Consider the following 24,222-nt stretch of genomic DNA (forward strand, 5'->3'; position numbering starts at 1 on the left):
AAATGATGATACAGTTTACAACTAATCTGTTAAAAATAATGTCTGAGAGTAGATAACTGTCATCACTCTGTATATTTTGGCTATCATCATAAATAAATACAAACTTGTATCAAAATGTTCTGATGTCTTGTAGTTCTTTTCTTTTTTAAGGTTTCATTATTATAGCATAATGGTGGATTATTTAACAGTTCTACTTTTAACCAATTAATAGGTCCTTTTTTCAACCATTATGGTTGTTTTGAGAAAAGTGGGCAAAAGAACAAAGAAGTGTCCAGTTTTATAGTTTTATAGTTCAATATAAAACAAAAATACAAAACACATCTAAAATTAATGTCACATTTTAGCGTGGAGCAAACGAATACGGAAGAAGATCAAAAGAACTACAACTACCAGCAAACCTCAAACGAAGCACTTCCGTTTTACGGTAACCACGGGAGACGGAGGGAAGCTACAGCTTCTGAGAGCTGCGGTCTTCTTTAAACGACATATTTAAACAGGTTTTTTTCATGCTGATATTACAAACCACAATGATAGTCTACTTTTCATCTCCCGAAGTTGCTTAAAACTATTATAGGTATTTTTATCGCGTCACCGTGCTGTCTTTAGTATAAAGCTAGCTAAGCTAACGGTAAATGCTAACGTTATTTTCCCAGGCTATATTGCGGCCGAGTGATGTATGAACGCTATCCCAGTATAAGAAGTTTAGTCACTCAAACGGCCACCCAAGGGTTGTTATTCGTGATGTAAACTGGTATGACTTCGCTATGAGCAGTTTGTTTTTGGCTTCACAGAAGTCTGTAACGCTACCAGCATGTACATCTACCTAAGCAAAAAGGTAAGTGCTCCTCTGGGGCCCAGCCACCTACTAAACCACTTATCTAGTATACTACAGTCAAGACATTTGGCGGTGGTTATCTGACATTTTACTGTGTTTTAAAGAATGCTATTATATCAAATAAAGATATGCCTGCCACTCATTTAATGCCACAGTGCTTATGAAAGCACACCGTGGTGTCGTGAGGTCTGCAGGTGATTGATTAAGAGCTTTAGGGCTCGCACCTATTTACAGTATACACAGATTTTGGGCACTATTAGGCTGATTAGCACTATGATGGCAGGTGTGCAATCATACATCCAAACAGCCCAACAGGATAAAACATCTACGTCCATAAAAAGGTCATTTAGATACAATCCAAAGAGAAAGACACAATCTGTATTTCATAAATGCTCAGCCCTCCTTAACCTACAAAAAAAAAAGATATTATGCTGTGAAAATCAAGCTGATTTTTGTTGATTCATTAACAAAACTCAAATGGAACTAGTCTTTTGCATAAACTTGGACCTCAGTTTGGGAACCAAGATCTTAAATGATACCTTTGCAATGTTAACACTTAAAAAGTGGAAGTGTCTCACACACATATGTATGAATTTTGACTCTTCTTTTCATCAGTTCCTTTTTTCCTGTAGCTTCTGCATTTAATATATATTGGATCTACATTTTTAGACAATTAAAATAATATGAGATGACAGATTCCATAACAATGACAATCTGCTGTTGTAATGAGCACTTTGTTCACAATGTAATTTTCAAGCAAATGCCTTTACACATACATTAACACATAGCTTTAAAACATGCATACAAATATGCCCTTTGTCCCAGTGTCGCTCCTGTCACAGCCCCTGCCTTCTGCAGCTACGGTTTTGAGTGATCTCTGGGTTTACCAACAAAGTGAAGTCAAATGGGCATTTAACAGGTTATATTTAGTGGCGGAGAGATGGTTTCTTTGATTTTAGTTTTTTACACAAATGTAGGTTTTAGACACTACTCAGACTACAAAAAGCTCTAGAAACATCCAGCATTCAGTATTAAAATAGAATTACAGGAGAAACTTTTTGGGAAAAAGAGGTTTATTGAACTTTCTTCTGGCACTAAGTGCGGGGGCATATCTCTTACCCAGTGCTGTCTTTGAATTGCCTTGCACTGATATGTGGTGTAAGTATAACCTTCTTCGTTATAGATTGCTATCCCCAACAACGTCCATCTAAAATGTGTCTCCTGGAACAAAGACCAGGGCTTCATTGCCTGTGGAGGAGATGACGGCCTCCTCAAAGTGCTCAAACTTGAAACTCAGACAGGTGAGTTCAGGGAATGGAGGTAACACTTCTGCACTGTATTTGTGAACACTCTTTATTTCAGGCTATTTCTAGCTATGCCTGGTCGAGGGATTTAAACGTAAGCAGCTTTTTTGTACGAAAATGTAAAAGACACCGTTAAACCTTTTGAGACCCAGCTTGTGAGGGAAAAGGGAAGTAAATTTAAGCCAGATTGTGGCTACACATAAACAAGCCTACAGCTTCACCCGTATGCGTGTTTATTCTTTATTTGTATGGTGTTTCCCCTGGTCAGAAAATATACTTGTTTACTGTAAATATTCTTTGGTGGCTCACCCAAGAATTGTTTATGTGATGGAAACACTTGGTGATGGGGACTGAAAGTTCTAATCTTAAGGAAAATTTTTGAGACCACTGCTCCATTTCTGGCTGACGACTTCAACCAATCACCCACCTGATCACCTGATCAATAAGAACTAACTTGAACATTGTAGGTGCTATTAATTTGATCTCTTACTTTTTTAACTGCTTTTTTATCAGATGATGCCAAACTTAAAGGCCTTGCTGCACCCAGTAATCTCTCCATGAACCAGACTCTAGAGGGGCACAGTGGTAAGTAACCTTTAGTCATTGCCAAGCTTGTTTTATGTTTCTAGGTGAGCAACAGGCAGCATACACAAAATGAAAACCTTGGAAAATTTTCTAGCCCCTTTTTTTTTTTTTTTTTTTTTTTTAAACATCACATGCAGGAGCAGTACAGGTGGTCACCTGGAACGAGCAGTATGAAAAGCTTACAACCAGTGACCAGAATGGACTCATCATTGTGTGGATGCTCTACAAAGGTGATTACTGCGGTTGTACTAATAACACTAAACGTGTTGTAGTGATTGTGGCTGTTAAGGTTTTGTTTTTCCATCCTCTAGGAGCATGGTACGAGGAGATGATCAATAACCGGAACAAGTCTGTGGTGAGGAGCATGAGTTGGAATGCTGATGGTCAGAAGATCTGCATTGTGTATGAAGATGGAGCAGTCATTGTTGGATCTGTTGATGGTATAATCAGATTTACACTGTGATTAGTGAAAATCTAATAAACGGGATTACTCACAATATTGTTCAGACCAGATTTAGAGTACAATATCTAAGACTTCATTGTTAAAGAATGCTTTGTTCACACACACATGGAATGAGTGCAAACGTGTACAGAGGGATTAATGGGTTTGTTTTTTTAGGAAACCGGATTTGGGGAAAGGAGCTAAAGGGAAATCAGCTCGCTCATGTGGCATGGTCGCCAGACAGCAAGATCCTCCTCTTCGGCATGGCCAATGGGGAAGTCCAAATCTATGACAATCAAGGAAACTTCATAGTGAGTGCCAAGGCTGAAGTGAAAAAAACATTAGTCCAGACATAGAAACATACAGCCTACTGAATTGTAGGACTGCTGATCTAAAAATAAATAATGCAGTATTAATGCTTTGGGGGAAACATTAGTCTCTGTAAAGCTTAACATGGAGATTATCCTGTTAATGATCCATAAGTGAAAGTGGATTCAGGGATGTAAGCTCTTAACTGTAGGTCTTAAAATTCCTGCCTTTTCATCTTGACTTTTAGAGAAATATAAGTCAAGATGGCAGAAAATGCAGTAAACATTTTGTTAACGCCAATGCTTTCAAAATATCAGGATACTTGGGTTGACTTTAAAGGATTTCTGCCCTGAAAACAGAGTTGTGACTTTGCTCTCCTGGATGTAAGTGATGATTAAGAATAACCTGTTGAGACAAACAATCAGTATGTTTACATGCTCAGCTAAGTCAAGCTCAGTTAGGATAAGTAAATGCACTTCTATACTTGTTTCAGCATATGAGCACTGGGGGAGAATCAATCTGTTGGCTCATTTCAGAAGGTGGCAATATGCTCCCTTTCAGTTGATAACAGCGAGATCAGTCCCTATCACCTATGGACAATCAAATATTTTAACTACGTATTTCTGTGACTGCTATGCTTCTAGGTTTGATGCCAACATGCTGTGTGCTGATTGGTTAAAAAAATGGATGAAACTGGTCCACTGTGTTGATTCTCAGGCAGGGAAATCACACTCTCCAAGAGCCTGAAGTTGACAAAGAACACTGCAGATTTAATCAAGACTGGACTGATCCTGCATCATATTTCCTTTTAGTTGACAGGTGGAATTCTGTAAATAAGGGAATGGAAAAAATGATGCAATCTTCATGGATGTGATAACTGTAGGGGTTTAAAGAAAAAAGATGCAACATATTTTTTCCTTTTCACATTTTCTGAATACAATCATCTTTGGGGGGCCTGATTGTGGCCCCCGGGCCTCCAGTTGCTAGCAGATTAGCAAGCAGTAAAACCAGTTGTACATTAAGTACCAAAACTTTGGGCAAATTTAACACCCCCCACATTTGTTACATGCTGTAGTCTATACTCTACTTTGGCATAAATTTGATCCCCCTGTCCCTCTGGCTTATGTTGACAACTGAAACCAGATGGCAGTGCATTTTCTGCTATGCTTAGCATTAATGTTGTTTACCTTACAGCTTAAAGCATGGCATGAAAGCTGTAGAGCATTGGCAGAACACCTGGTCCAGTTTGAGTCCGATTGAGGTGCAAACAGGCAACAGAACATTGATCCCCATTCACAGTATGTAGATGTAAGACCAACAATGATATCAATAGGACTAACATGCTTACATGCATTTTAGAAGTCCAGTTTTAGTCTGACTAACACAATAAATGGACTTTTCTAATTGTGTGTAAACATGCTGAATGTTGTTGTAGAAGGTGGTCAACAAGAGGCATATTTAAGTGCTGTATCTGGGTGTCCCATGTGACAATTTGACTGAATGTACTGGAGATATAATAGGGGCTCAAAGTAACCCCTTCCTCTCTACTGGCTTCAGAGTGAGTAACAGAGGTGCTACAGAGGCAAGAGAAGGATCAGCAGAGTCGGGGGGGCCTCACCACCTTGTGTTCCATGTCTGACCATGTGTGTATGTGGTGTTCCTGTTGTGCCATGCTCTCTTGCATTCTGCAACGCCATAATGAAATGTAAATCAAGACAAATATCATGCTGATGAGTAATGGTCTCCATATAAATGTCCAAAGGCATAATGATGGCAAAGCTTTGTTGTAAAAATAACTACAAAAAAAAAAAAAAAATCAGACAAAATATTTTTTACATTATTATGTGCTAATTTTACACAATGGTAGTAGTACTAAGTCCACTAAACGACCAAAGTCAAGAGCATCACACTAATCAAGTCCTCTTGACTTGGATGATTAGAGTTTTAGGGTACTTTGCTGCTACAGGAAGGGTCAGACTTTTGCACTCCTGATTTGAAAAGTGTTGCTCAATATATAATGTAAGCACAATATGACTAAAATGAACATGAAAAAAGATGAAATCTCAATTTTTTAAATAATATTGTATTGTATTGCTCACTTTTTGCTCACTTTTTTGATTGCTCATCGTCATTTGTTGCCTTTCTGTTGTCTGTTGTATTTCAGATGAAAATGTCAATCAGCTGTCTCACCAACACAACCGGAGCCATCAGTATTGCTGGCATCCACTGGTATGCAGGAAGTGGGGGTTACGTTGAACCAGACTGCCCGTGCCTGGCTATATGTTATGACAATGGAAGATGCCAGATCATGCGCTATGAGAATGATGAAAGTAAGGGGACGTTTTTCAAAGTTTTTCAGTACATTCTCAAGGTAACATTGAAATGCAATATTTACCTATGGCTGTGCTTTCCTACAGACCCGGTGTGTTTTGACACTCAGATGAATGTGGTTAGTATCCAGTGGAATCATTGTGGCAGTGTCCTGGCAGTGGCAGGATCCCTAAGAGCTTCGAATACTGAAAAAGAATATAATGCTGTGCAGTTCTACACACCATTTGGAGAGGTGAGAGTGGAGATGTTGTTGTGGTGTCATCCTACAATGCTGCAGAGTTAAAAGACGCATTGCTCGGAAATCCAACAAACTTTTTCATGCAAGACTTTTCTTGTCTTTGAATAGCATCTGAGAACTCTTAAAGTTCTTGGGAAGCAGATGACAGGAGTAGCCTGGGAGGGAGGAGGGCTACGTATTGGCCTTGCTGTAGACTCCTTCATCTACTTTGCCAACATAAGACCAGACTACAAGGTAAATACTGACACTGGTTGCCTAGTTATAAAGTATCCCATCTAATTACAACTGTAAAAAGAGGCCGTTTTCACACATGAACTCCTGAAACCAAGCCATGGGGCCAAAGGAACTACCTGCAGACAGGATTGTTGCAAGGCACAGATGTAGGGAAGGCTTACAGAAAAAGTTCTGCTGAACTGAAGTTTCCCAAGAATACAGTGGCCTCCATAATTGAAGAAGAATGGAAGAAGTTTGGCACAACCAGGGCCAAAATGAGAAACTCCAACCAGGAGTCATTATATTCCTTCTCTCAGTTGCCCAAATAACTGATATCTTTAAATTAATGTACCAGATAATCCGCACAAAAAAATAAAATTTAAAAAGGTACATTGTACCTGCACTCAAAGGACTCATTTCAGGGAGTAGATACTGCACTGTTGTTCCCTAGTTGTCACTTTTGGTTGAGTAGTCTTTTTTAAAGAACATGTCAGTGATTCAATCATCCCATCTCACCAGCTCTTTTATCTTGTTTGTAACAGTGGGGTTATTGCTGCAGCACCGTGGTGTACGCCTACACAAAACCAGAGCGACAGGAATACTGTGTGGTTTTCTGGGACACCAAAAACAATGAAAAGTTTGTCAAATATGTCAAGAGCTTGATGTCCATTACTACATCGGGGGATTTCTGCATCCTGGCCAACAAGGCAGATGACACCCAACCTCAGGTACAAAGCCCTAAGGATTATACAGTTTATCCTACTAGCAGTGACAAAGGTTAAATGTTTATGAATTTAAATACATACAGAAGGAAGTATTAATGATAGATATTTAACATATCTCTGATTACTTGCCTTCTCTGTAATTCTTTTCCACACAGGAGGAGACTGAGTTAGAGTCTACAAGTCATGCCAGGGTAACATACAAATCAAATCATATACTAAAAGTGAGAAGTATTTGTTTGTGTATCAAGATTTATATACTACTGATATGTTTATAATATAGCATGTCTTTGTATTTGCCAGTATGTCCTGATTCTGTGCAACTCCATTGGAACTCCACTGGACTCAAAATACATTGACATCGGTGAGTTTACACAGTAAAATCACACTGAAATGTCTGAAAAAGCCAAACTTATTCTGAGATTTAGTCACCACACCCTTAAAATACATTTCCCCACATTTAAGGTGGACAGCCTTAATGCTACTTGTGCATCTGGAAATACAGGATATGCAGTATATTATACATTATTATATTCATACTTTACATACAGTGCCTCTAAAGAGTGTTCGCCCCCTGGAAGTTTTATCCTTTGATTAATTTTACAAAAAACATGGCCAAAATGATTTAGAAAAAAAACAAACTTAAATGTCAAAGTAAAATCAGACTTCTACAAAGGAATGTAAACTTAAAATAATGAGTAATGTAAAATAAGTGACTGCATAAAGATTCACCCACTGAGAGTCAGTATTTAGCAGATGCCCCTCCAGTATTTTCCTATATTTTGCCACATTCATTGCCCCTCTACCTTTACAAGCCTTCCAGGACCAGCTGCTGAGAAGCATCCCAACAGCATGATGCTGACACCACCATGCTTCATAGTGGGGATAGTGTGCTTGTGGTGACATGCAGTGTTTGTTAACCTCTAAAAACCAAGCGTTTTGTCTGATGACCAGAAAGCACCTTTTTGATCTCATCAGACCAAAGAACTTTCTCCCACTTGACCATGGAGTCTCCCACATGCCTTTTGGCGAACTGTTGTCAGGGTTTAATGTGAGTTTTCCTCAACAGTGGCTTTCTCTTTGCCCCCTCCTATAAGGCTTTGACTGGTTAAGAATCAGGACAACAGTTGTATGCAGAGTTTCTCCCATCTCAGTTGCTGAAGTTTATAACTTCTTCAGAGTAGTCATAGGTGTCTTGGTTTTCTCTCTCACTAGTCTCCTTCTCACATGGTAACTCAGTTTGTGAGGATGGCCTGATCTAGGCAGATTTACACACGTGTCATATTCCTTCCATTTATTGGTGATGGATTTAATTGTCTCCATCCCCTGACTTATACTTTTTAATATCCTTTTCTCTGAATTGCTTGGAGTGTTCTTTTGTCTTCATGATGTAATGGTAGCCAGGAATTCTGATTAACCAGTGACTGGACTTTCCAGACACAGGTGTCTTTATAATCACTTGAGACACATTCACTGCAATCAGGTGATCCTCATTTCACTGTGAGACTATAAGCACTAATTGACTAGACCTCTGTTCAGTCACTTTAAAGGGGGTGAATATCTATGCAATCACTCAATTTTCTTTTCATGTTTTTTTATTTAATTTACATAACTTTGTATAAATCTGTTCTCACTGTGACATTAAATAAGTTTTTATTGTCACAAAGTAAAATTATATTGACCATGATTGATTTATAAAACAAATTAAAAGGTAAAATATCCAAGGGGGTGAATACTTTTTATCGGCACTGCATTTAAAGTGTATTACAGTATGCATACAGAAGTAAACTTGGTAATAATATGAGCTGTAATGTACAGTAGCAGTGGGTTCTTTGAAATCCTAATTTATCATAAAGTTGTTGTATTTCCTCAGGCTAACAGAAAAGATCACACCCTGCATAGAGAAATGTTGGTTGCAGACAACAATCTTTCATTGGCCCACAGAATCCAAAAGCAAATGGATACTGAGTGCCGAGTGTTTCTGCTTGACATGTTCAAATATTAACTGAGGAGCAGGACATTTCTTAGAAGTAAAAGCCTCAGTGGACTTATTGTGTTTCAGGTAACTTTTTTATGGTAAATAATATCAAAGAAAGTTCAAGTGAGTTTCTTGTGGCCTCATGGGAGCTTCCACGTCCTTCCGCATCCAAACCGTTTGGTTTGGTTAAAAACAACTCAAGTCCATTTGCTGTGTAAGTGCGGTTTGTTTGGACTAGTGTGAAAGTTGCCAATTGAACCTTGGTGTGAACCAAAAACCCTACCGGGACCGCTTGAAAAGGTGGATTATGATCCAGTCTTTACAGACTCTGGTGCAGTTCGTTTTAACATGAACCAGCCTTGATCCAACCTAACTGCAGGAAGAATTGTGCTTTTTTTTAATCAAACAGTCCATCAAAGTTTTACACATCAGTATCTTTAGCTAAAATGGCCACCATGGGCCCTTGCTATTCATAATTTCTGAACATGCTAAAGACAACAGGCATTCCTGACAGAAAAGGTGTGGGTAAATTCAGGGCATCGTTTTCCTCAACTGTCTTGATTGGTACTTTCAGCAGCTCTAGTACATTGAAGTTTTATTGTCTTTAAAATATATTATTTACCTACAGTAATACATGCAAAGAATATAAAAACAGATGACAAAGACTGTTGAGGTGTGTCGTTATAGAATTTTAAAGTGACCTTGGAGCAGCCAGCAAGCCAGTTTAACTAGTTGTTGTTTACCTCTGGGATTTTTACCAGTTAGAGAGTACTTTCCTTACACATCACACATTTTGGTCTGCATGCAAATGTCTTTGTGTGAACATAAACCCAACATGTTGGATGCAGCCATTAAGATGTTGTTCGTTGTTTGTTGCTGACTTTTTAAAATCCCCAACTGCATTTGGCCCTTGTCCTTGAATTTCAGAAGCAGAAATGACCATATTTAGAGTACAGGGGCTAACACATTAGCTACTACTAGTGCTAATTTAGTTAGAATGGTTCATTCAGCTTTATTTATACCGTGATATCAATTGAGGTGCTAACCTGGCCAGGCAATTACTATCTTTATACAAAATATAGGTTAGATACTGTATCAACCAACAGCTGACAACTCAAAATGTCTAAATCTTTTTTATAACCCTACTGTTTGTGCTCTGTGTTAGATCCACTGTTTGTCACCATGACCAAAACACATGTGATTGCTGCATCCAAAGAGGCTTTCTACCTGTGGCAGTACAGAGTGGCAAAGAAGTTAACAGCCTTAGAGATCAACCAAGTGACCAGAACTAAGAAAGAGGGTAGAGAGAGGTGAGATTTCTTTCTTTCTTTTTGTTCCACGAGGTATAACAAAATAGAACATATGCATCAGACCTTGCATTACACATCAAGCAGATCATGGAAATTTACATAGAGGCAAGATAACCACAGCTGGATACAGTAAGTCAGAGGTGGAAACCTTGGGTTTTGTGGCTTGCTGTTTCAGAGGAGGGTGTTGCTTCTCTGAGCGCTATGAAAAGGATTCATTCATCTGATCCAAATGTCACTGAGGCTCTAGACAGGCTGGGCACGACCAAATGTCCTGCCAGGGCTATTCTAGCACCTGAACCTCAGTTCACCTCAGGGGAAAGGACATCTATTTGTCTGGCTGTCTCTCATTTGTTCTCATTTCCTTTCCAGGGTCTATCACATTGACAGCAATCTTTCTGGAGCCAGTGACAGTGGTCCAGATTTTTCTAAAGCCTTCACAGTAAGAGACAATTTATATCTTTCAAGATACACAGGTTTACATTATCTTATCTTACTAAAAAATGGTGTTGAGCATCAAATAGCTGTTTTAGCCTCAATTGTGTCACATTTTTTCCCTAAAATTGATCAACCCTAGTTAAGATAAATTATTTTATGCAAGATCTTATAGATATGGATCCATGATAGCAATACTATTAAAGCACTCTGTCTTTTGCAGCATGAGTGTAACACTTTTGCCATGTTGACATCAGTTTCTAGGTTTGTTGATATTCATTAATGGGGGTGGTATGTTATGAATTAATAGTAATGTGTAAGTAACATATTCATTCTGCAGTTTAAGTAAGTGACATTTTGCCCAGCCAGTGCCTAGGTAGCCAGTTCACCTTGTAAGATTTAAGAGAGGATAACATACAGAGACAAACAGCCAGGCTAACACTCACTCCTACAGTCAATTTAGAGTCACCTATTAACCTAACGAGCATGCCATTGGTGGAGGGAGGAAGCTGGAGTACCTGAAGACAAATGTGCAGCTTCAGATCCCTAACCTAACTATACCTGAAGTAGTATGGGAACAACTAATAGTTCACACAACATGGGGAAAGGTAAACCTACAGAAAACCTACAGCAGTGAGCTGCTGCAGTAATGTAAAAAGTTTCTGTGTAATAACATCAATCTTGAAATGCAACAAATTACCTTTAAAACAAACATTACTTGGCGCATTAGCCGAGTGGTTAGGTCACACCTGTTGTACTTGGGCAGCCCGAGTTAGAGTGTTTCAAGCTCTATCCACTGTCTTGTCTCTCTCTAATACAGGCAAAACAAAGTCCTCAAAAATAAATAATAAATAATAAATAAATTTTAAAAAACAACCATTACTCAACACTGTTGATAACTTCAAGTTACTTTACTCCTAGTTCGGGACTTTGTAAAAACATGAATAGGCCTTTGGGAAATGCTTGGTTTAAACCTCATCTTTATGTTGATCTAGGGCATAATTAAAATAACATAATATTATAGTGACTTGCAGAGAATTTGGAGATATTAAGGAACTGAAGATACTTCAAGAAATGACCTCACTGTCAGCAAGAGTGCCAGGTTTAGGGAATACATTTTTAGAACACCAGTAAGAAACACTAGAAGAACAAAGAACTTGCAATAAGGCCACAAAGTCAATGAAATTTAAGTATTTATTTAAAAATAAACTGTGTATCTATTAAGGATTCACATGTGTGTTTGTGTTTTTTCTCAGGCAACTCGAGATCCCATTTGTTGTATTACTGCAACAGATAAGACACTGATTGTTGTAAGTATTTATCCTGTTTTCTTTCTTTCTTTTTCAATCAAATTGATATTACTATGAAAGTCATTGAGTGTTTGTGTACATGCTTGCAGGGTCGTGAGTCTGGCACCCTCCACAGATACAGCCTCCCAAACGTGGTTCTCATCAGTAAATACACTTTGAACAACAGAGCCTACTATCTGTCCTTAAATTGCAACTCCAGGTTCGCATTTTTCAAAGTTGAGCTGATGAAATACCTGTATGGTTCTTGACAGAAATATGTTGCTGACCAGCACCGTCGTTGAATACAGCTTGTATGTAAAGTGCTGTTACAAATAATGAGTTTTTTTTCGCTTGTAGTCGTCTGGCCATAATCGACATCTCAGGCGTCCTGACTTTGTTGGACTTGGAAGTTCGTGCCTCAACAGATGATGGCGCAGGAAGCCAGGCAACTGCAGGAGATCCCTCCAAGTTTGAACGCAAAGACGTTTGGGACATGAAGTGGGCAAATGACAATCCTGATCTGTTTGCCATGATGGAAAAGACCAGGATGTATGTTTTCAGGAATCTGGACCCAGAGGTGAGTCTGTGGGTGTTACGTTTGATGGTCAGCTACATTGTCCTGCTGTGCTTGTAACATGCTGTATCTCTTAAAAACAGGAACCAATCCAAACTTCTGGATATATTTGTAACTTTGAAGACCTGGAAATCAAATCTGTCCTGCTTGATGAAATCATGAAGGTGATTATTTGAACAATGCATTTTTATTGTTCATTTTACTTTATCTTGAAGTTTGACTGACCTTCATATTGAAGTATTTCTGCAATGGCACCACCTCAGTGTAAACAGGCAATAATTCTCTCCACTAGTGTTATCAGGCATCAGGAGAGACTTTTCTCATGAGCTGAACTTAGTCACACTTTAAAAGTGCTTAAAGGTGCAGTTTGTAAGTGCTGATTTAATTAAACGTCCAGTATTTTTCTATCACTGGATAGGATCCAGAGAGACCAAACAAAGACAACCTCATCAACTTTGAAATCCGCTCCCTGAGAGACAGTCGTGCTTTGATTGAGAAAGTGGGGATTGAAGACGCCTCACAGTTCATTGAAGACAATCCTCACCCAAGACTATGGTAAATATAAATGTTATATGCACTTAGCCTTCTTAAAGAACCCCCTCTTTCACATCTGCATAACAACAAAATAGATGGTCTCTACTGCACACAGTATATGGGCATCTCCAAAGTTATTTTCCAGGTAAAATAGTTTTGAATTTTGCACTAAAATGTCTATACTAATCAAAAATGACTGCCTATATGTTATGTATATTTGTATGTTGACAATTTTAGAGTTTTCAAAGCCTAAAAAATTGCTTTTTTCTTGGTATGGTTAATAATCTTTGGATAGATCAAAGATTATGGCTTATGTGCAATAGATTGAAAGGTAATAAAGGAACTGCAACAAGATAAATGTTTGATAACACAAGGTACAGATGACTTCTGACTTGTCCACTGAGTCTTTGAACTGAAATGAGACATTAATGAGCAGTGGTGAACTTGTTTTACATCACTGTGGCTGCAGGGAGATGCTGCAGTAGCTTAACCAAAGTGCACTGGGAGAGATAATAAAGCATGGGATTGGTCGCAATTGAAAAAGTTCAATGCACTTTATATAAACCATAATTAATTATGATTACTGCCTTAATGCAGACAGTCCTACTAAAAAGTTAAAGCTAAAAGCATTTTAGTATCATGGATAAATTTCACATTATAAGTAAGAAAAGCTGTTAAAAGTGCCCTCCCTGGTTACCACAGCTAGCTAATAACAAAGCATTCTGCAATTGCTAACAGCCAAAAACCTTTCCATCAAATCAACTAATTTCAAAGCTTTTGTAGATACTATTCGCTTTTATAGCTGCAGTTACTTGAATTCAAGCTACTGCATATTTATCGACTGAAGCTTTGCGTTAGTTCATGCCGAGCATGGAAGTTCTACAGCTATTTGTATTTAACTGACTGCTAACTGTCACAGACAATCAGAGCTTGTTCCCTTAACAAGGCTGTCCGTTTTAATATGATATTCTTCTCATGTCTCTGCTTCATCAGTACCACACCACACTCCTGCTAGAAAAGTTTCACCTCCACCACCCCAGCTACCTCCTTTCTAGCCTAAAGCTTTTACCCCCATATCTCTGCTTTTATACTACTTTGGAATAGATTTTTGCTAAACTGAATTTCACTTTATTTTGACATGCTTTGTCATAAATTCATCCATCTTCCTAGCAGTGCTCTCCCTGGAAAGTCAAAGCATGCTGCTTGACTAACCCTGGGAGCATCTTCAGAGCAGAGCTGTCACTGCCAAGTAAAATGGTCAATCCATTCTGCAGTAAATGGTTAAATGTATGACATGAGTGTGTCTGACAAATGGATTTATATGTTGGTATTAACAAAAGCGGTAAAAAACTTTTGGTAACACCTTCTAAGTTATATTGTATTTTCAAAGAAATAGATTGTGCCAATTCATATTAGCTGCAACTACATTATTTTTTATTTCTGAGCCATGATGGAGTGGGAGGATGAAGAATTATGGTTTTCTTAGGCAGCAGTGTGATCACTGAAGCTGCTGTGTGTTCTCAGGCTTGTGTGTCAGTTCTTACAGCATCCCTCAAAATCTGGCAACATCAAAGATTTGCCTTCCTATCCTGTGAGTCATTTCCAGTCTGACAAAAGGATAATTCTGTACTAAACACATAGAAATGTGATTTCAAAGTCATTGAGTTTGACACAAATTGATTATTTATTTAACACCACTCACACACTGATTTACTGTAAAATAGCAATGTTAATCCTGAATATGTGATCCAGATCCCACGATGTGATAGCTTTATTTCAATTTTATTTCATATTTGTCATATTATAGTAACCTGACTGGCCAGATGGATTTGTTTCACACATCTATATGGGAAACCTTCAATACTAAGTGTTTGGGAAAGGGCAGAGGCTTCGAAAAAAACTGAGAATGTGATTTGATGAATGTTCTTTCTGTCACATCTTTACAGGCCAATCAGAGCAACAAAACATGTAACGTAGACGACCGTAATGCACGTGCGCAATTACCGAGTAATAACGCAAACCATGGTGACTGTAAACGTTAGTGCACGACTTTTGTCGTTTTTGAAAAGAAAACAACTCACTGCTGTTCTTTTTCTTCCTTTAATGAAGAAATTTCACCAATTTCTGATAAAACTGATGCTTAAGCAGCATCCAAGCTAATCTCTTCCGCCATAATTGCACCGGCCTCTTGTTGCTGCTTGCTTACGTGACGACCCCGCCGCGCCTTAGGGTACTGCCCCTCATTGCTGATTGGATCTGTCACTTTCTAACCGGGCCCAAACGGTTTAGAAGGGAGCTTTGCAAGATGAATTTGCCAGTAATAAACACGGAAATGGCCGTTTCCACCTGCTTTGAAAGGTTATTATTATAGTGGGTGTGGGGATTTTTGACCTTGACATTAATGCCTTGTAGCTTCAATGGTGAGAGAAGCTAACTAAAGCTTTTCTCCATTACGACTATGCCAGGCGTCTTCTGGCTGAGGCAGCCCTCCAGAAACTGGATCTGAAGACAGCCGAACAGGCCTTCGTCCGCTGCAGAGACTACCAGGGCATCGAGTTTGTAAAGCGCCTGGGAAACCTGCAGAGCGAGCCCATGAAACAGGCGGAGGTGGCAGCATACTTTGGCAGCTTTGAGGAAGCTGAGCGGATGTACCTGGATATGGATCGCAGGTTGGCTTATATAGTGATTTAAAAATTGATTTTATTTTTACTAATCAGTTTAGCTCTTGTTTGCTTTTGGCCATTTTCACAGTGCTATTTTATTATGTTATTTTGTTACAGGGACCTTGCCATCAGCCTCAGGATCAAGCTGGGAGACTGGTTCAGAGTTGTACAGCTGCTCAAATCTGTCTCTGGTGGCTCTGATGATTCTCTGCAGTACCAGGCTTACAATGCAATTGGAGACTATTTCGCTGACAGACAAAAATGGTACTTAAATCTCCTTTCTCCTCTTTCTCTTGCAAAGTATATCAGTGCATAAATACCGGCGTTTGTCAGTTTTAACATAAACAGTTCAATCATATTGATTTTATACTGTTTTAGTTGCATTGTAGTTAAGCTACCAGAGAACAGAAGCAATAGGAAACTACTCACTGTAGTGTCTTTCTGTTCCACAGTGATGGAAAAGTGGGACACTGCTGCTTCTTTGAATATGTCATACCACTTTAAAACAACTTGTGATCAGCTCTGTGGATAAGTCAGGTCATCTTATGATTTTCAGTTGTAACCGGGCCCTTTAGCCTCTCTCATTTATTTTGCTATCATAGCAATGATCTCTTTTTGTGCTTAAGCTTATGTTATTACTTACGATCTACCAAAAGCTACTTATTTTCTTTCAAAACTGAAGCAGGTTTCACAGGAAGTATCGTTCAGTGAAGACACTGCAAATTACCAAGTAAAAATGTAGCAGAGAGCAGTTCGTTAGGAAAATTTCTTCAGTGAATTGTTAACCTCAGCTGGGTTATTAACACAGAGTAAGCAGCTAAATTGTGCTCCTTAAAAGTGTAAATGCTAACACATAAACCAGGGATCATCTGATGCACATTAATCATTTTGTGCATGCACTCCTGTATCCAAGTGTTAAACACTGTTTTTCTCATAATCAGCATTTAAAAGCTGTCTCCTAGCTCCATGTCACAACTTCAGGCAAGACTGGTGTAGCAGTGCAGCACTTTCTAAAAAAATAACACCAAAACTCAACCTAAAAAGTTTGCTTTGCTTCCATTGTTTTGCAAATCAAGGCACTGGTAAGAACTGCTTCACACTGTCAGATCTGACTTAAATGTTTGCTTTGAAATGCAAATAATTGAATTTAAAACACAAGCTCAATCATGATTTATTATCAAAAAATAAGCAGTTAATGCAAGATATGATTTGTAAAATCATATTTGTATTATTATTTGTAAGCCTTAAAAATAAATAATTGATCTGTCAAATAACTTAATTCAATGTATTTTTGATTCTTAGTTGTATTGTTTTGTGAATGGTTTTTAAAAAATCCTGTATTTGAAGGAGAAAAAAAACTGATTTTGAAGTCAATATAAACAATTTCCTCGTGATAAATTTTTAAAATGAATCTTTTCTGTTTAAAGGGTGAATGCAGTGCAGTACTACCAGCAGGGTCTTAACCAGGAGAGGCTGGCAGAATGTTACTACATGTTAGAGGACTACAATGGCCTTGAAAAGCTGACTGCTGCACTTCCTGAGAACCATAAACTTTTACCGGTGAGCCAGAGGTTCAGATCGACCAACTCTCTCTTCATTCTTAAAGTTTTAGTTTCAGACATCCATGGCTCCCTTTCTTCATCTCTGTAGGAGATTGGTCAGATGTTTGCCGCTGTGGGTATGTGTGAGCAGGCCGTGGACGCCTACCTAAAGTGTAACCAGCCGAAAGCTGCCGTCGACACTTGTGTCCATCTGAACCAGGTGAGAGTCAGACAAGAAAACCTGTGGCGCCAGAGTTTCTCTGTGACACTCACTGATCTTTTGATTAAACACATTCAGACAGCTTTGGGCTGCAGTAGTCACTGTGGCACCCACGGTACTCCCACTTCCATCCTCTTCCGGAGTGATATTTAGCTGTATGCTGTGAACGCTGCTCTCACACGATGTTCTTCCAATGTAAATGTTAACATTGTGGTACAAAAACGGTGTTCACTTTTATTTTCCTCTAACTTGTAGAAGGAAATGCTATCTTTATTCAAGTTATGTAAGATGCAGCTGAGTGAAATTTGCAACAACAGCTGGATTTAGTTAAAAGGATGTTCATTTAGGTTGTGCAGGAATTGAGTCTGTGTTAATCCAAAAGGAGAAGCTGTCAGAACTTCCTCCCTCCCCGACAATTTCACATACTGCGTTAATGCTGTACTTCTGACAATGGAAATAACAGGCTGTCACTTAACTTCCTCTTAACCCTCCAGAGCACATCCCCAGAATGTTGGAAAATTACAACATATTATTATGTTATCCAACTGTTCTCTTACTGTGCTTTATGTGGTATATGGCTTTTTTTTTAAATAAGACTTTGGATAATGGAAGCAAATAACAGGGATTTTAGTTAAAAAGGAGTCTTTGGAATTTAAACATGGGCTACAGTTCCATGAAAAATACTTTGATTTCTTTCTTTTTTTATTTGCATATTTGTCACACTTAAATGTTCAGATCAGACAAAGATTATCAAAGTAAATGCAAAATGCAGTAATTAAATAAAGATTTCATTTATTAAGGGGAAAACATCCAAGCCTGTATTGCCCAATTTGAAAAAGAAATTTATTTATTAACTGGTTTTAACTACTTTTTTTTAAAAGCTGAGTTCAATGTCACTAGCCACATCCAGGCCTGATTACTGCTAGACCTGATTAATCAAGAAATCCCTTAAATAGAACCTCTCTAACAAAGTAGGCTTAAAGATCTCAAAAAGCAACACATCATGCTGCAACCTTAAGAAACTCAAGGACAGATGAGTGGAGAGGATTACAAAGCCTTGGGGTCCCCCAGATGAGAGCCGTTATCCACAAATGAAGAAAACTTGGAACTGTGGTGAACCTTCCCAGGAGTGGCTGGCCTACCAAAACTCTGTTGACTGACTCAGTTAAGGCCAGTGGTTATGACTCTACAATAAGAAAGAGACTGGGTGAAAATGGGAGAGTTCCAAGGCCAAAACCCCTAATGACAAAAAAAAAAAAACCCACAAAGACTTGTCTTAAATTTGCCAAAAAAAACCCACTTTGATGATCCTCAAGACTTTTGGTAAAATATTCTGTGGACTAATGAGACAAAAGCTGAACTTCTTGGAAGCTGTGCGTCCTGTTACATCTAGTTTAAAATGAACACAGCATTTCATAAAAGAGCCATCATACCAACAGTCAAACATGGTGGTTGTAAGCTGATGGTCTGGGGCTGCTTTGCTGCTTCAGGACCCGGATGACTTGCCAGAATTGATGGAACCATGAACTCTGCTCTCTACCAAGAAATCCTGAAGGAGAATGTCTGGCCATCAGTTTGTGACCTCAAGCTCAAGCACAATTGGGTTATGCAGCAGAACAATGATCCGAAAAACACCAACAAGTCCACCTATGAATTGCTTAAAAAAATGAAGGTTTTGGAGTGGCCTAGTCAAAGTCAAGACTTAAATCTGAATGAAATGCTTTGTTATGACCTAAAACAGGCCTTTCATGCTTGAAAATTCTCCCATGTGGCAGAGTCAAAACAATACTGCAAAAAAAGCAAATGCGGTTGTTGCTGCCAAGGGTAACACAGTAAGTTTTGAGGGCCAATTAGATTTGGGAGCCAATTGCATAGGGCCAGGTAGGTTTTGATGGCTTTTTACAGTGCCCGAAGAAGGACAAACCTGCAACAGCCCAATGCATTCCAACTGAAACAAAACACCTGCAAAAAGAGAAAGGCTTCAACTGAAATGTATCACAAACTTCACCACCTTTAAAAGAGCCACCAAATCCTTGTTATTTCAGCAACAGAGCTGCTCTCATGTTTGATTTTCTGTAACATTGTCACTGTTTAATGTTTTTTTACTGTCTCTATTGTAGCCATTTCCCTTTTTCCCTTTTTAATCAACTGTTTTAGCTTTTTTATTCTTACAAAAGCCCTTCTAGTGATGGGTGTTTCGAATTAGCATTCGTTACAACCCTATGATACTTGCATGGGATGCCTGTTCTCAGTTGTATATGTTTATTGTATCGGTCCCTAATAAATAAACCTTAATAATAATATTAATTATAACTTAAGAAACGCAATCAAAAGTCAGACAAAATTCAAACAGGGAAGGTTATACGTTTCCAGATGTGTACAAATTTTGCCAAATTTTAAAAATATATGGATTGTCCTTTAATACAGTCTCTAAATGATAGCTTTATTTAAGTCGATGTTCCCTGTAGCTGTGACATGTGATTTTTATTGAGAAATCTTTAACAAATATTACATTGTAAAAGCTTCTTACTGAAGTAATGTGTTCTTTATTTTAAACTAAAGTTGTAATTTTCTTACAGTGGAACAAAGCAGTGGAACTTGCCAGGACACACAACATGAAGGAGATCAAATCTCTTCTTTCCAAATATGCTTCACATCTTCTTGAGAAGAATAAAATTTTAGAGGCTGTTGAACTGTATCGTAAAGCTCACCACTTTCTTGATGGAGCCAAACTCATGTATAAGGTAAGATTGTGTTTTCATGCTTATTACTTTCAAGTAACTGCATGAAAGTGTGTTTATTTTATGTATTATGGCTGTGGCTCTGAGTTCTCATATGGAGCTCTTTTCAAGCATTTAATTGTGATCATTTATAGCTTTTATTCCTACAAGGATCAATCATTAATCATTAAAATTAAAGTAAATCACATCTCATTGTAGGCGACTTGATTATGTAACAACTTAGTGTTTGATATGAAGCTATCTAAAAGCTGGAATGACGTTTTTGTGGGCTCCTTACATGGAATTTGTGTCCCCTGTTACAGATAGCTGAAACAGAAGCGGAAAAAAAGGCCCGACCGCTGCGGGTGAAGAAGCTCTACGTGCTGGCTGCACATCTCGTTGAAGATTACCACACACAGGTGAAGACGTCACAGCAGAACAAAGCAAAAGGGAAGAAGTCTGAGGTGAGACATCACCAAATACTTCATTTACACTGGTAAAATACATTTCTGTGCTCTTGTGACGAGGTTTTTTAAGTGATGTAGATAGCCAGAGTCAAGGTTGCATTTTAAATATAGGTTGATATCATCATATATCTATCTACGTTTTTGTTTTAATCAGGCAACATTTGCACTTGCTGGGCTGCTTGAGGAAGAAGCCACCTCTCCAGACAACCGTTTTGTCGACAATGCCTGGCGAGGAGCAGAGGCGTATCATTTCTTTCTGCTCACTCAGAGGCAGCTATATGAAGGCCACATGGAGAAAGCTGTGCGCACAGGTAACAAATCACATAGGACAGTACAACTCTAAAGTGTTTCTGTTGTTCCACACTTAACTGTCCAGGTTGTCTCTCCCTGTCTGAAGTAGACATTATTTTTTATGCTAGCATAATAAGATCTAATAAGTCTATGTGTGTCATAATCTGGACGTCTGGACAAACTCTAAGAGATTTAGATCATCTAAATTAAAGCCTCAGTGCATGGACCTTTGTTTAGTTTTGGTACAGAATCGAAAACTGTTCTTATTACTATTCAGCGCTAGATGCTATAAAACTACGCTTTCTGCATTATGTGTTTTTATATACTGTATATATATTTTTTGATATTGAACCTCACTAAAGATGTTTACTACACTGAGCACATTTAATTCTTTGTTTTATATGATGTCCCAAATATGTTTTCATTGCTGAGTGCTGTAAGAGCAGAGTCTTATGTGTTTGCTGGCAGCTGTTGGACACCTCATTTGTATCAGTTAACAACTGACAGGGCTGCAGAGCTGATGATAATCACACTGGCCATCAGCAATAGCCAAAGAGAGTATTTAATCAGTGTAATCCAGGCTAAAGATATGCAGAAATATTAAATAAACAGTCAACAGAATTCACTTAATTTAGGTAACTCATGCAAAGTCTGCATACTAACCCATGAATGCAGGAGTGTAGGAGAGGAGAGAGGTGTGACCTAAAGACATCAAGGAAATGCTTTAATGCAGTTATTAAGTGCTGCAAGCTATTCAAGTGAGACAGACATCTGCAGAAAAAAAGTTATGAATTTATGTACCATACATCTGTAAAAGCAAGGATAATTTTAGTAAATACTCAAGGTATGGTATGAGAAAAGGGGGTAAATACAAGGGACATCCTTAATTTGTGTTCCTTCAAATGTCTTTTTTGCTCCACAAAACTAAGAAAGACGTAATGGTGCTTTTGATTCTTATATGACATGTCAAAATGGCGTACTGTGTTGATATTGCACTGCAAAATCTGCTGTTTGGGTTGCAGTCAATTTGGGAGGCCCCCAAATGGAGTGCAACTTTTCACTTTTTGTCTCTTTTTTTTCCTAGCTCTCCACCTGCGGGAGTACGAGGACATCATTCCACCAGTGGAGATCTACTCCCTGCTCGCCCTTTGTGCGGCCACAAATCGGTCGTTTGGCACATGTTCACATGCTTTCATCAAGCTGGAGTCTTTAGAGAGTCTGGACCTTGACCAACGGCAGCATTATGAGGATCTCGCTCTGGAGATCTTCACCAAACATAGCCCAAAGGACTCCCGCCCACTGGAGAGAGAAAGGTCATCTGAGGGGTAAGAATAGAAATAAATTTGCTGGACACAAAAGCTACAGCAACAGTAACAGTTTAGAGAACTCAAAGAAAGAGCTATTAAAATTGTTCTCTGAACTCAGCATTTTCACTTAATAAAGGAAATCATCATTTAAAAACTGCATTTATTTACTTGGGTTATCCCTGTGAAATTTTGATATATAAGTTTCATGATCTGTAACATTTAAGTGTGACAAAAAAAAAGAAACCGGGAAGGGGACAAATACTTTTTCACTGCAATGTACTGTTTATAAAAGTGTGATCCAGTAAACATGATACTGTAGAGACAGAATCTAAGGATATGATAATGCTATCACGTTTTTCCACACTAATTCTTCTTTTCCCTCTTTAGGTCAGAAGGAAAACTCCCTACATGCATCGTGACAGGTCAGCAGATTCAGGAGTACCAGTTCTGGATGTGCAGTCTGTGTAAACACTGCGCTCTAGAGCAAGAGATCAGCAAGTACAAATTCTGCCCACTGTGTCACAGTCAGATATGAAACTCCATGGAATATGGAAAGAGGCACATTTATAAGAATCATGATGTACCTCAGCTACCATATGTTTTTATTTAACAGTGTGTGTGCTAAATGAGCTTACTTGCTTTGCTTTTTTGTGAAAAAAATGCTCTTGATTTCAACTTTATGTTTAATGAAGTGGAAACATTTGCAGGACAAACATATAGTTGAAACAATCAAATGTAATGAAATTTGACAAAACAGTTTCAGTAAATGTCTTTCAATTTCATTTCTTTGTCTTAAATACTTGTACTTACTTCCCGGTCGCGGATTTGGTAACTATTTTTATATGATGTATCCGGTAAATAAAATCTTACATAATAACATTTGAAATGTATTCAATTCTGATTTTCTTTTGCTTAATTTTTCACATCCTAAACAAAAGTATGATTGACCAGAGGACAAACTGTAATAATGATACAAATAATAACAACAAATAACTAGTCCTTAAATAAAGTATCCATGCAAAGTGTTTGTAAAAAAAAAAAGCTGGTCCAGTTAGAGTTATGCATATATTTTTAAGTTTAGACTATGCGCTGCACTCTGAGTGGTAAAAATGGAAGATTTGGTGTATAAGACAACACCACTTCTCTATATTGCAACATGTTCCAGTGCTAGGCTAATTTTTTTTTTTTAACTCATATAGGCTTGAAATTCACTGTAATCATTGGGGACATTGTGTTTATGAACTTACTGGTAGTTCTCACTGTCACTTCAATGATAGCTAACAAACCTACTCTTAATTGACGTGAAAGCAATCCATTTTAAACTTAGCCAGGACTTTATTAGGGTGTAAAAGCACAACAGAAATAAAACACACACACACACACACACACACACACACACACACATATATATATATATATATATATATATATATATATATATATATTCATAAAAAGACTGTACATGTACAACCTCAATTCCAAAAAAGTTGGGGCACTTTGTAAATGTAAATATAAACAATTCTTTCATTTGAAAATCTCATATACCCATATTTTATTCACAGTAGAACATAAACTTCATATGAGATGGTGAAATTTGGACACTACTATTTTGTAAAAAATAAAAGCTCATTTTGAACTAATATTTTTGGCTAAAAAATAATTTTTGACATGCAGGTCTTATACAAAACTCTAAGTTCCAAGATCACTTTTCAGTACACTAAAGTTAATCTTTTTATTGTTACATGTGCAGTGATTTCTGTAATTACTATGAGAAAATCCATCCATCCATTTTCTATAGGGGGGGGGGGGGGGGGTCGCAGGGGGCTGGAGCCTATCCCAGCTGTCATTGGGCAAGGCAGGGTACACCTGGGACTGGTTGCCAGTCAATCTATGAGAAAATCAGGCTTCATTATTTTC

General features: G+C 38.1%; 1 protein-coding gene across 1 annotated transcript; it reads left to right on the forward strand.

The window, feature by feature from the left end:
• The first annotated feature begins 438 nt into the window (after window positions 1-438).
• On the forward strand, window positions 439-23,164 carry wdr35 (WD repeat domain 35). The gene is made up of 28 exons (XM_041812054.1): window positions 439-835; window positions 2,019-2,136; window positions 2,653-2,724; window positions 2,862-2,954; window positions 3,036-3,164; window positions 3,344-3,477; window positions 5,640-5,805; window positions 5,893-6,038; window positions 6,153-6,278; window positions 6,800-6,985; window positions 7,138-7,173; window positions 7,283-7,343; window positions 10,123-10,267; window positions 10,637-10,706; window positions 11,956-12,009; window positions 12,099-12,208; window positions 12,346-12,565; window positions 12,646-12,726; window positions 12,981-13,117; window positions 15,562-15,765; window positions 15,877-16,023; window positions 17,187-17,319; window positions 17,410-17,520; window positions 20,100-20,264; window positions 20,564-20,704; window positions 20,862-21,018; window positions 22,083-22,323; window positions 22,693-23,164. The coding sequence occupies exons 1-28, from the start codon at window positions 812-814 to the stop codon at window positions 22,838-22,840; spliced, it is 3,555 nt and encodes a 1,184-aa protein (XP_041667988.1). The 5' UTR covers window positions 439-811; the 3' UTR covers window positions 22,841-23,164.
• Window positions 23,165-24,222: the final 1,058 nt, after the last annotated feature.

The sequence above is a fragment of the Cheilinus undulatus genome, linkage group 18 (assembly GCF_018320785.1).
Source record: "Cheilinus undulatus linkage group 18, ASM1832078v1, whole genome shotgun sequence".
Lineage (NCBI taxonomy): Eukaryota > Metazoa > Chordata > Actinopteri > Labriformes > Labridae > Cheilinus > Cheilinus undulatus.

What these genes read in the sequence shown, in the direction of transcription:
- wdr35 (XM_041812054.1), top strand. Translation starts at nt 812, where the DNA reads ATGTACATCTACCTAAGCAAAAAG. An exon ending in ACATCTACCTAAGCAAAAAG is followed by an intron (nt 836 to 2,018) that starts GTAAGTGCTCCT and finishes TCTTCGTTATAG; the next exon opens with ATTGCTATCCCCAACAACGT. An exon ending in GACTCTAGAGGGGCACAGTG is followed by an intron (nt 2,725 to 2,861) that starts GTAAGTAACCTT and finishes CATCACATGCAG; the next exon opens with GAGCAGTACAGGTGGTCACC.